We start from the raw sequence: 13906 nt of genomic DNA, 5'->3' as shown, positions 1-13906 counted from the left end.
CTAGCCTGTATGTATGTGTGTGTCTGCGTGTCTGCGTGTGTGGTGTAAACAGGGGGAGGCGGGTGAAGCCCGTAGAAAGCTCCGGGCTCTCAAAATCTCTCGTTATGTAATGGTTTCTTAAAGGTGTTGTGGCTGCGCGATGCTAAAACGGTCTCCTCTCATTAGGACGTGAAGTGCTTAAAACTGTGGCAAAGAGAGCTTAGCCTCTGTGTAACGGTCATCAGCCCACACTGATGTAGCCTACAATCAACTGCGGAGATCTGCATGTCGATTAAAATGTATAAATAATAACAATAACTTGTTTTGAACATGTAGGGCAATTTTTAATAGTGTTAAGTTATTGTGGCTCTGTCCCGTTTTGGAAATGATCTCTACATTAGAGATGGGCAGGCCACTAATTTGTGCTGTATTAATTGAGGCTAAATGTTTTTTTAGTTAAAATATTTCGTTTTTTATATCAAATTTAAAATTGTCAAATCACACAACTCTGCACTTTGGACTTTTATAAATACCCTTCAGTTTATTTTATATTATATATTATTTACACGCTAATCCTCGTCTTTGTACACCTTTATTTATTTATGTATTTATTTTTTGCCGTAGACAAATGGTTTCAGCTGCCTGGTCCTGACGATCGCCTGCACTTAACATGATATAGTTTGCCTTCAGAGCCACTCGCAGCCGCACCTCAGTAAGCCTGAACTCCTTTAAAAACTACATTCACCATAAGGAGTTTTGTGCAGCTCCTCTCCTGCCAGTGGTGGGCGGCATAAGACACGTTGCATGATGCAACTCTTGAGCTCCCGGGGTTGGGATCTTCCTAAGCGTTTATCTAATTATGGCTGGAGAGGTTGAGGTTTTTCGGAGCAGCTCACTGACTGCCAGTTTTTCAGCAAAGCCTTTTAAAACACCACCATACAGGAAGAAGACTACAGCTGAACCCTCAACTTCAGTAAGCTTCATAAACTTCTCTAACCAGCTCCCAGACGCTGGCGCCTCATCCTCTCGCCAATAGTGAGCAGTAGACCTACAGAAGAGTGCAGGATACCACTGATTTTCACATCTTTGTGTCACTACACCCACTTTTACACTATTACCATCACTGATACTGCTATAACTACTAACTGTGGTTGTAGTTGTTATTACAACTACTAAAATTTTTATTGTTATTATTACTATGAAATGACCTTTGAGTTTTTGTTTTTCTTCCAGTACTGGTGCTTTCTATAATAATTCTATTATACATGCCAATACAGAATTGAGGATACTCAAATCATTATAGGGCAGTTTGTCGGTTTTCAGACAGGCCCCTACTACAAGTAATAAACTTGTATATATTATTACAATACTGTAATATTGTTTTTGGTAATTATTACATTTTTAAGGACATTATAGTTTCTGTACTTACAGAACAGTAAAGTAACTCAAATTAGATTATTATAGGATTGTGAAAATGCATTTCAGAATGGTAACATACTAGGAGAAGTCCCTCCTTTTCTCTCCTGACCAAATAACACAGACAAATCCGATCTTTACATATTAACTGAATGGCTGTGATAATTCATTCTGGAATTTCATCTGGATCACTGCATTCCTGGGATTTATCCTCCTGATTAACCTTTTTGAGGTCAGTTGATTGTAGTTTTTGCCACTGACTGATAGTGATCTATACATTTATATCATTATACATATGTACAATAAACGTATCTGATGATTGGAGGAATGGGGGTGGTCAGAGTAGGGAATAGGCCATTTCTTTTAGTAGGTAAAGCTATACACTTGGGACATACCTTTATGTTTCTGCGTATTTATCATAGAGACATTAGTGTTATGTACTAGCTATTGTAATCATTAATAGTGAAGTAGTCATTTTTGTATCTTCGGTCATGGGCATTAATCGTTTGCACATTGATATTGCTTTTGTAGTGTTATGTTATTGATGACATCACAATGAATATTCGATGAATAAACTGAATTTCAAATGTTTCCACTTTACTGACATTTGTCTTTTGTTATACTGTATGAACTGAACCATAACATGAAACCTGAATAATTCATTTAATTTCAAGACATAACAAATACAACACTTAACCTACAATTTGACATATACAATTATACATTTTGTACATATAATTTCCTGTACATTTAAAATCCAACATTATCCACCCATCTAGATACGCTGAGTTTCTTTGTACTTTGATTATTTTTATGAATTTCTCTTTACCACTCTTATTTAGCTGCAGAAGCTACATTTATAAATATTAGCCTTACTGGGATCCACTGACCATAAATCACTTCAGTGTAATTAGTGGAGTAAATTCCTCGCTTGGAATGTTTGCAGGCCTTTTGTGTCTTCAGTGCGGGGGAATGTTGTTTATGATGTCCGTACATCTGTAATAGGATATGGCTGATGTCTGTATATAAAGTCATTGAATAATACAGTCAGCAGACATCTGATTCTTTACCCAACTAACTAAGCTCCACATTAGACGCTTTTACCGGCCAGGGCCAGGTGTTAAGATCATCTTATCTGGTAGAGGGAGTGTGATGTTACTCATAAAGTATCAATATCCCAATGTACACATAAGAAGGGTTCATTTTACAGCATTCATTGTTTTGACCAGCACACAGTACGATGGGAAAGTTTAAGAAGCTCAGTGCAGATCTGAGAATGGTGACTGAACACTTACAAACCGTGAATGTACAGTCCTGCCATTAACTGGAAGCTGCAGGAACACTAGTTTCACTGTCTACAGTCAAGCAGGTTTTACATCGCCATGGAATGCCAAAGAATGACAACAAAATTGACACCTTCATGTTCAACTTTTTTTCTCAAGTTTTCAGTTGACCAGATAAACTCAGAGAAATCCTTCTTGAGGAAGGTTTTATGGTTAGATGAGTGAAGATTGAGTTGCTTGGCCATGTGACCAGAGGTTTGTTTGAATGAGTAAATGTGAGGCATTCAACCCTAAGAACACTGAACCAACTATTAAGCTTGGTGGTGGTAGCATCATGCTCTGGCTGCTCCAGAACTTACCAGAACTGGTAAGTGGACAGGATTACGAAGGAGGACTACCTCAAAATTGCTCAGCATAAGCTGAAACCATCAGCTAGACGATTAAAAATTGGGTGTTCCAACAGGACAGTGACCCCAAATACTTGTCAAGGGTGATTGTATATAAGGCAGGCTAACATCTATCTTTTGGAATGGCCTTCCAAAAGTTCTGACCTTGACCCTAAAAATATGTGAACTGTGCTCAATCCTAGTCCATGCCAGGAAGTCAACTAATTACATTGAACGTTCCCAATTTTGCCAAGAAGAGGGGTCAAAAAAGCATCTGGTCACGGTGCAACCTGCTATGGTTTGAGTGTTGATTTTACACAGAATTACACAGAAATATGTATGATTTACACTCATTCTACCCCAGAAAACGAACAGCTCAAAGAAATCACTGAAAGCCTAATACTGCCATGATTTTCATGTTTGAGTGTATGCAAACTTCTAACTGCAGCCGCTAACTTCCAACCACAACCTCAGCTGTTTCTTAACGGAGTATTGGTTGTCCATAGTATTAGATCAAAATCACCTATCCCAGATCCTGTGTGTGTGTGTCCTAATATGTAAAAGTTGCAACAACAAATTTTTGTATTCACATAAAAAAGGTTGCACTTTTTCAAAATCAACCATGTAAATAAAAATATTTACAAAACCAAGTTATGTAAAAATCCCATTTAAGAAAACAATAAACGCTCATAAAAGCATAAAAAAAATGCTACCACAAACGTTACGTTTAGGAGTCTTGCTAATATTGTTTTCATGTATGAAGTCTTTCTAGATTCATATTACAAAGACTGCATTGTCTTGTTCTGGTTACGTACCTAACAGACAACATAACTTTGCAATAACATGTTTGTAGTATATGTGCTGTGTATTTTGTCCACTCAGTTGACACTGTCTCTGAAAAGGAATAATAAATACATGCATGCACACAGAACACAATGTATAAGTATCATAATATGCTGCACTTTCACAACCATATTATGGAGTACACTAAAACATCTGACCTAAAACGACTGTATATGTTAAAATTGTGACAGTTTCCGAGATATCCACACTGTTGTGACTTCACATTGTTCAGCCTGTGTGATTCAGGCTTGTATACAGCTTGCTGATCAGACGTACAGGCTTTATGGAGATTTTTATACTCATAGGAATGAATGGGGTGCAAAGGTTTGTGCACCCTTCTTATGTCAGGATGATACAAATACATGCCCAACTAACCACATGGGGTACCATAGCAACCCCTAGCAACACCATAGCAACCATCTTTGCAACAACAATGCTATGGAATGCCAGGGACATAACAACAGCCTGGAAGTGGGAACCACTCAGGCTACGCTATCACTTCTCCACTTTTCTAGTCCCTATTGATGCTTTTCAAAATGTTTTTTTTTGTTTCAATTTGTTATTGAAAATTATTATAATATTAAATATTATATATTTGATATAAATATGAATACGAATCACACCCTAATGTCTACAGTAACACCAACCCCACGTTGAGCTGTGCTGCCTCTCCTCTCCTGCCTGCCTGCAGTGACGCTGGTCTCAGGGCGGGGTTTCTCCTCCTCGTCTGTGAGTTCTGCGACCACGTGACGCTCTTCTGATCCAATCACAAGCCGACCAGCAACTTTCAAATCTGCCCTGACGCCTCGCCGCAGACTCGGGTTCATGTAGTTAGCTAGTTAGTAGTTAGTTAGCATTAGCTTCTGCTCTGTCGAGTCAGTTGGTAAGTTGCTGAATGTGTCATGTCTTGTCAGTCGAGCGTTTTCACTAGCTCAGTTAAACCATCACTCAGCAATAGACACAAACCGGTTAGCTAGCTAAGTGTCCTAGAAAAGCAGGCGTTACGGGGTGTTTTGCTGGCTGGCTAACGTTAGCGCTAGCTTCTCGCCAGCTACAGCTTAGACGTGGTGACGAGTCAAATTAAATGATGTAAAAGTTACTTCACGGACCCTCAATAATAGCTACACATTTTGTTTTAACTGGTGAATAACATAACAAACGTTATACAGACCAGAGAGTAGTGACTAATGAAGAATAGCCATTCTTCTCCAGCTAAATCATGGTGCTGTCATTTGCCACATTTCATAAAGTGGATGTAAAGGGGTGTGTAATGTCACAGATATAGCTGACTTCTGTGTCTTCTGTCTCCTCCTGTGTCCTCAGGTTTCTCATAATATGGAGAGTGTTCACAGGGAAAGGTGTGAGGATGGTGGCAGTCGACTCGGAGCGTCCACCGTCCAGAGGCATGTGTCTGCCAGCCAGCTCCTCCAGCTTTCTCCCAGCCTGTGTTCCAATTCCCCTCTCCGGAAAATCAGTGATGAAACTTTTCCATACATGTCTGGAATTTTTGATGATACCATCGATCCATCCTTCAGTTCAGATCTCCCCGATCGCTCGCAAATCAAAACCCTCGCAAAAGGTCAAGCTGATGTCATTTCAGGGTTAAGAAGTCAAAACAAGGCAGCCTACAACAGCTGGCTTAGTGCACCGGTGGAGAACTGCCCTTCAATAGATTTCAGCATGTCTATTACATCTCCACCAGATGACAGTGTTTCTGATGTGACAGAAACCTGTCCGGTAGAAGGTATGCTTGATGCTAGCTCACATTTTCCAGAGTCTGATAATTGTGCAAGAAAATGTGATGCAAGGGCAGGGTCAAAGAACAGCACATTCAACATGACAAAAGATCTTAAGGAGAAGTCTGGATTGAATGCCATAGCAGATTTTAAGGAGGGGTCTGGATTGAATGCCACAGCAGATTTTAAGGAGAGGTCTGGATTGAATGCCACAGCAGATCTTAAGGAGAGGTCTGGATTGAATGCCACAGCAGATCTGAAGGAGAGCCCTGGATTGAATGCCACAGCAGATCTGAAGGAGAGCCCTGGATTGAATGCCACAGCAGATCTTAAGGAGAGCCCTGGATTGAATGCAACAGCAGATCTTAAGGAGAGGTCTGGATTGAATGCAACAGCAGATCTGAAGGAGAGGTCTGGATTGAATGCCACAGCAGATTTTAAGGAGAGGTCTGGATTGAATGCCACAGCAGATTTTAAGGAGAGGTCTGGATTGAATTTGTCAGCAGATTTTAAGGGGAGTCGTGGATTGAATGCTACAACAGAGCTTAAGGAGAGCCCTGGATGGAATATCGCAGCAGATCTTAAGGAGAGCCCTGGATTGAATGCTACAACAGATCTTAAGGAGAGGTCTGGTTTAAATGCTACAATAGATCTTAAGGAGAGCCCTGGATTGAATGCTACAACAGATCTTAAGGAGAGGTCTGGTTTAAATGCTACAACTGATCTTAAGGAGAGGTCTGGCTTGAATTCCACTCTATCTGATCCATCTGTAAGAACAGAGTGCAACTCAACCTTTGAAAAGACTCCAGAACAAAGAGAAACGTCTACTCCTGGAAGTAGTTCTTCTGTTTCCACTGTTAATTGCAGTCTGGAAGCTGCACATGAAAAGCACTTAAACTCAACTGTTGATGTCTGTGGCCCCTCAAGCACTACCACAGGGCAGCCAAATGAGAAGCTTGATCATAGTGTAGATATTAGACAGCCTCGGTCAAGCATACCAGAACAGCAGTGCAGTGAAGGTCTTCCTTCTGTTGAGAACTGTGAGAAGCACAGCACTTTTACGAAGGCCACCGAAGTAACCGTTGATGTGGAGCAAAATGCCAGTGCTTCTCTTCATGTCTCTCCTGAAGCTGGAGAGCCGAGCTCTGCTAATCCACAGCCGGTTGGCAAGACCTTCACTAAACATAATGTAACCACTGAAGTCACATCTGCAGAGCCTCTTTCCAACTTGAAAAATGCCAATGTGAATACCACTGTGAATATTACAAAGCCCTTTGATTCATATTTGCGAACACACACTGATGCTGATGCTGGTGTTGCTGTAGATCACACACCTTCACCCGAACCTTCAGAGCAGCTGTGTGTCAGCGCAGTGCCTGACGTCGTTGCGCTGAGTGCTGAGGCGGCAGTTTGCTCCAACAGAACTCTGGACCTTCCTGAGGCTGAGGGTAAAGGAGAGGAGCACCAGGAACGTCGCAGGAGAAAGAATGGCTTTTTTGAACAGGACTCCTGCCTCAGCCTAGACATTAGCCACAGCAGCATTTTCTCATTAGACGATCCCCTTGAGATAACAAGATCACGTGTCCTTGTTACATCCACCCCGATTGTTCTGGGCAGAGGCTTTGACAGACTGAGATGCGCAAAGCCCATGGACATGCAGAAGAGACTTTCTGTGATCAACAGTATTGACGCACATTCGAATAATGATCTGGCTGGTGTTAGCGGATCAGACACAACAGGTGCCAATCCATCATCTGTCAAGTCTGAGACCTGCAGTGAGGCACCGAAGGATTCAGCAAAATGCACCACCTCAAAATCCTTGAGCTCTGAATCTGCAGTTGTAAACAAACCTCCTTCTAAACTTGCAGTCAGAAGGAAAATTCCTCAACCTGCTTGTAAATCCAGTATTCCCAAGACCCAGATTCCTGCAAGGCCTCCTACCTCACAGGGAACATCGATGGTTAAATCAAAGACTGTGCCTGCAGCTCAAGCAGTCAGTCAGCTGGAGGCATCCTCATCTGCTCTGCATGGTGTGAAGCGGCCGGTCCAGCTTAATAAAGGAAAAAAACTTGCACCCCCTAAGAACATCACAACGGCTAAAAATATAAAGGTAGGAAACACCACAAATCTTTACATTTGTATGCTTATATTAAATTAATTTATGTATGTATATACACACAGTTCTATCATTCAGTGCATGGGGGGGGCAAACCTTATGGATGTGATAATTTTTTTTTAATCTCCGTCTGTCTCATCCTAAATCCTGTGCTGCACTAAATCTGTTCTGTTTTTACTATTTCTCTCTCTATTGAAACAGTTGGTCAGCATTATTTAAGTGCTGATCGTATTAATGATCTGCTTAAAATATATATGGTGACAATTTATCCTGATGACAATAATATCCTCTTTTCCAACTAATTTTTGGAAATTCTCAACAGTCGGTCTCAATTATTCAAATTCTAACTTTTTAAAAATAATGTCACTGCCTAGGCAAATAGCCTTGCATGCAGTACCAGTCAAACCTTTCTACACCTGGTTGAATGTGTGCTGATCATAGGGTGGCCATATTATAGTTTTCAAAAGAAAAGGACACTGGGGACACATGCAGTATGCACTGTAGTTGGATTTTGTGTCCGTGGGGTTTCAAGCAGGCCTAAGGCTGTAGGGGTGTGTGTGAATACCTTTTACCTACTTGATATTTTATGTTTTTATTTTTTAACACAAAAATATCAGATCTAGCCTTTAGATCTGATGTTTTTAAGATGATGATGAGTGTACACTCAAACAGCTGTGTCCAAACATTTTACTGGCGCTGTATTGTTTCCTCAAAGTTCTGCTGTTTTTGCACAGTTTTTATTAGTTTTCTTCCCCCCCCCAGACATTATACACGGCTACCTCAACAAGTGGTTGCGCTTTGACTACAGGTGAGATTTCAGTACTTGATTCTTTCGTTGTGAGTTTAGTCTCAATCTGTCAATCCCTTAGTATCGCTGTGGAACTGCCATTATTGCACCGGCAACGTTATCAAACATAAAACAATATGAATGAATCTGGTGAGAATTAGTTTTGGGATTCTTCACGAAGAGCATGGATTACTTCATTTGCCTCTGTTTTTTTTTCTTTTTAAAGTCTGTATTAGGTAGCAGATCCTGGGTTAGTTTCCCAGTTCTGGACTATCTCGTCCTTTTAATGAGGAATACTAATTCAGATTGCTATGTAGTCTAGTACAGGCTTAATTAATCCCTGTCTGGAGAAACCAACTTCAAATGGCTCTGGTATTCTTGCTGGCCTTCAGTGTATTGGTGTGTTGTGTTTTTTTAATTTTATTGTAATTTGGAAGAGTAGAACTTGCAATGTAAGGCTACAGCAATAAATAATATATAGAAACTATCGAAATAAATGTTATTTCTTAATAAATGTTCCATGTACATGCAGGCTCCCGTCCTACATTTTATAAATATTTATGTATTGGTATTAGCAGATCAGTCACATGAAAAAGATGGGATATTGGAATCCACCCAGAATTCCTATTAGTACATCCCTTGTAACAGCTTCTCTCTATCTGCTCTTTAGAAATCCAGAACAGAACAGTAACTAGTAGAGTCTAGTTGCCTTTAGCTGTGTATTTCCTCCTACCTTTCTTTGTTCTTCCAACCTCAGCAAGCTTAAAAGGCTCAAATATCCCACCTTGTTGCCCCACCCCAGTTGCCCTCATAAAATCATTGTTGAGCAGCTTACCTGTCGCTGTGCAACTCTAATGCAGCACACAAGAGGGCAGACTGAGGCATAGCTCTCCCGGGTCTTACCAGACTTGAAATCTTTAGGATGTTTTTTTTATATGGTTTAGGTTGATGTGATGCTACTTCGGCTGTGTTTTTCTACAGTGGACTGGGAAAACTGATGCTGGTTATGTTGTGTAGCTGGTTTTTCAAACTTAATGTTGAGTAAATGTATTAGTAGTTTCTTGTGCTGTCTATTATTACAGGTTCAAAGGCTTCACAAACTATAACTCAAGCTAAACCGTCTGAACTGCAGCCCCCCGGCCGACTGAGATTTGGTCCCAAGCCTCCCGGGATTGCCGTCTTCTCAGCAGAAGCCGGTCATCCTCAGACAAATAACAAACCAACTGGCTTATCAGGTGCGCTCATGAAGGTTTTGGTTTTAGTTCCTCATATCCATTTCAGTCAATCCGTAATATGGAGTCTGTTCTCTTGGTATATTTACGGTATTAAAACTGAATTGAAGGTATAAGGACAAGGAGTTCACTGCTTCCAGCTTTTGCCCAGAAGCATGCAAGCAGTGACGCCTTGCCGTTGGCTAAAAGGAAAAGAACTGGTAGGGTTATTAATCTGGTTGCTTGTTTTTATCTAATGAGCTCCATACATGGTGTGCTTTTGAACAGAGGAATGTTTGAGTAAGATTTTGACTTTTTCCTCACTTAGATGTGCAGGACCAGCTTTCCGGTGCTGAACCACCAGGATGCTCAAAGCCAGATGAAGGTGCTCAAAGTCGAGTTACGGCTTCGAAAGACATTAAATCAAAGAAGGCCAGCCATGGTACGAACTTGTGATTATACATTGTACAGTCAGTCTGTACTGTACTTAAATTAGTTAAAACAATAGAATCTGACTTCATTTGAGGGTATTTACTTCTCTGTTGGGTAGACATTGAGGAGTTTAAAGTTTTGTGAGTATGGGAGCCTTTGAAGAGATTCAGATATACAGTTCAGACTTTTCTTGTTATTATGAATTCTTAAAACTAAAGTTAACTTGTCACAAGAAAATTTGTTTAGCCAAAGCAGCAGGGTCCAGGTATGTGGCCTGTAAAGGATATAGGGAGTGCCTCTGCATAGCCTCCAAAATCCCACCATCACTCAGCGTGACGCTAGCCATTGTGGACATCTGTTGATGAATTAATAGGCAGTTGGTGTTTTTTCACCAAGCATGTACAGCTGTTCAGTAACCTTGCATCAGCAGCAGTTCACAAATACGTGGTGGTGAGTCCTTTCTAGTGGGACTTAAATTCTGCCAAACAAAAAAGCAAGCTTGCAGAAAAAGTACTAAACCTAGCAGATGCTACGTAAGACACTTGTGAAGGCATTTTTGACTTCCTTTCACCCACTTCCTTTCACAATAAGGAAGCTAAAAAAATAACAAACCTTGATTTCCAGATATGACTGAGTGTTGAGAGGCCTTTTGAGATCACAAACATGCCATATGCCTACATATAGAATTGAATTTTTGATGACTCTTGATTCTGTGGACTCAGAGCCATGAATATTCATTTTAAATGTAATGTCTTATAAAGCTTTTTTATATTCTCAACAAAAGTTTGAATGCTGGTGTGCTGCTGTGATGCAACAGTAACTGTAACAAGTTCTGCAATGTATTTGGATTGCGCCACCAGTGCTATTGACCAACATGACCCACTCATACTAATATGTACACACACTGTGAGCACAGTACTCAGGGCCTAATGTTTTTTTTGTAATTATTATTATTATTCAAAACACAGATTTCTGATTGGTTTCAGGATGGTTATTTATGATTTTTAAAAAGTATTATTTATGTTACAATTGGCCTGAAATATTAAAGTCCATACTGTAAAAAAGAAATTGGTGAAAGCAGTGAACTGCTAGGGGGTTTTAGATTTTTCTATTGATGACCTGTCAAAAGGTTAAGAAACGTGTACTGTAGTTTTACTCTAGTTTTGTCGTAAGGTTGTGTTGAGTGAATGTGTTGTTGCACATTGTGTGCTTTTTAGGTGCCCACTACTGTGAGAAAAAACACACTTTAGAAAGCTCTAGCCTTGGAAAGTCAGGAAAGGGAGCTACTGGGATGATGGTTACTGTCTACAAGACCCCGCCAACCGATGCTAGACCAGTGTTGATATCTTGTTTTGTGAACAGTGGGACAGACAGACAGACAGACAGACAGACGGACAATAATACCAATCTGGATTCACAAAAGTATCTTAAATTTTTCTTGGATGTCCTGTTTTTCCACACCTGAACGTCATGCTTAAGAAAAAAGTTAAGATGTATTGATATTCTGATTGATTTTTTTAATGAGCGTTTCACAAAACTTCTAAGAACAATTGGCATTCTCCGAAATCTCCAAAAACTATATAAGGGCAATTCACTTGTAGCTCTTGTTTACTCATGTTTTTCCTACATTTAGCTCTGTGTCCACTGCACTGGTTTAACTAAACCATTGTAATTGTAAAAATATCATTTTGCATTGTTTATGATGAGCTGTGGCATCACACTGCATTGCAGTGTTGCAGTGACCGTTACTACTGGCCTAAATAAGAAAACCCAGACTAGTGTCTTAAACTATAGTTTAACTATTTAACTATTTTATTTTTTTTTTTTTGAATAGGAACATTTTGAACTTTGTTTCTCTTAAGACCCTATTGTAAGAGTTTTCTTAGTAGAGCCTTTGTGAATCCATCCCCGGGCTACGTACACTGGATGCCGAATTGGACATGCAAAGATAAAGCACTCTCCTCTGTTAAGGGGCAATCCTGCCAAACAGTTAAGCATTTATTAACAGAATGCACAGTTTACCCCCACGACATATGCCGTCTCCGTATAGCACCAAAGATAAATTTGGTAACATTCTCACCTAAACCAAAGCTGTAATACTGATTAAGAGCCTATCAATTACATATCTAAAAGTGCATATCCTGGCAAGAAACCCCCACTAACGAACTACCCTGGAGAACCTAGCTTTTTACATCCAGAATTTACAAGGCAAAACAATGATGGTCTTCTAATAGTAACTAGTTGAATTTTTGGTTGAGTCTTGTTGTGCTTGGATTTTACTGTTAAAGGAGGGGGTTGTAGTGTTATTGCGTGATTTGGACAAGTGCATGTTTGCATGTGTGCACTATTTATAGAGTGTGCTTCCTTCCTTCCTGTGTTCTATTTATAACAGTCTTGTCATCAGCTTCTCTCTTGGTAATCAAAATTAAATTTCACATGCATCAATTTCCTCTGTGGCTCTACCCATTAATATAGGAGTCCCTGTGTGAAGACCCGCTGTAGGCAGAGTGCTCTTGTTCTTTAAGTATTTTGATTTGAGTCCCCCCCCCCCGTCTTCTTTTTCCCTACAGACTGTAAGGTATGCACACTACTTAAAGAAAAAATAAACACGTTCCACCAAGAACTAGAGGGCTTTCTCCAAGAGCTTGGGAAAAGACCTGCAGGTATAAAAGTTTAGGTCATTATTTTGGTTACGTTTCTTGCAAAACTTTAATATCTTGTCAATTGTATTATGTATGTCTTATGCATCTCTTCCTCTAAACTTTAATCTCTTTCAGGTTGCAATTGGTTGGCGGATTGGTTACCATTTCAGCCGAAATTCGAGATGTGTTTAGAGGAATGTAAAAGATTACAAGCAGGTATTTCTAGTCCAGATTACTTTTTAGTATTAAGTTATTTAAGCTGAAGTCCTTCTGCCTAGTTTTTTCATGTATGCTGTTGTTGTCTCTTGCATTCTGAAAGGCACCAGAGACATAAGCGTTCCCAGAAATGTACCAAAACATACATAGCCTTCAAAATCCCACCATTATCAGAATTATCAGAACTGGTGGTTAGTGTTCTCCTCCAAGCATGTTCAACTGTCCAGTAACTTTGCAGCAATTCAAAAAGATGTGGTGGTGAGTGCTACCTAGTGGGATTTAAATCCTGCCAAACAAAAAAGCAAGCTTGCAGAAGATCAAGTGCTAAACCTTTACAGTCTGAAAGGCGGAAGCTTTGTTGGCACTGGTTACTGTTTTATTTTTTCAAAACAAACAAACAGATTTTTATAAAATTTACTAAACAACTTTTGTTCTTTGTCGTAGAACATCAGTAAAGAAGAACACCTGGACTCATCTACAGGCAGTTTTTATTTGTTGTGTTCTATCGAAGTTGGATTTTATTGTTTATAAAATGCAGTAAATAAATTGTAAATAAATTAGCTTTGTGTTTTTTTGTGTGTTGTAATTGAGTTTTTCAAGCAATTAAAGAGCTTAACAGTAAATGTAAGTGACTACTCAAGCTTTTCTTTGGAATTATAGTTTGCAAAAATACACACCTTGCTGTGAGTGTTCTTTGTATTTTGACTTACTATGTCAGTGTAAGTTTGGTTAACTGTAATCATCTGGAAGTATATTTAGAAACGTATGTTGCTGTGGGTTATGCAAAGTTGCATCAGAATTGCTAGCCAATATAACTGTATTAATATAAATATACAAGCAGATTTTACTACATAATTTA

At 39.6% G+C, this 13906-nt stretch overlaps 1 protein-coding gene across 2 annotated transcripts; it reads left to right on the top strand.

Annotated features, from left to right (window-relative positions):
• Nucleotides 1-5239: 5239 nt before the first annotated feature.
• Nucleotides 5240-13906, top strand: LOC140541122 (uncharacterized). 2 transcript variants are annotated; one of them, XM_072663657.1, is made up of 8 exons: nt 5240-7753; nt 8522-8567; nt 9629-9781; nt 9889-9978; nt 10086-10199; nt 12760-12852; nt 12967-13047; nt 13492-13906. In XM_072663657.1, exons 1-8 carry the CDS (start codon nt 5243-5245, stop codon nt 13500-13502), a joined length of 3099 nt encoding a protein of 1032 aa, XP_072519758.1. In that variant the 5' UTR covers nt 5240-5242; the 3' UTR covers nt 13503-13906. The 2 variants fall into 2 exon arrangements, with proteins under 2 accessions (XP_072519758.1, XP_072519759.1); XM_072663658.1 differs by lacking the exon at nt 9889-9978.

This window comes from Salminus brasiliensis, chromosome 19, assembly GCF_030463535.1.
Source record: "Salminus brasiliensis chromosome 19, fSalBra1.hap2, whole genome shotgun sequence".
In the NCBI taxonomy this organism is placed as follows: Eukaryota; Metazoa; Chordata; class Actinopteri; order Characiformes; family Bryconidae; genus Salminus; species Salminus brasiliensis.
The sequence above is the reverse complement of the archived record's forward strand: the minus strand, read 5'-3'. Positions and strand labels throughout refer to the sequence as shown.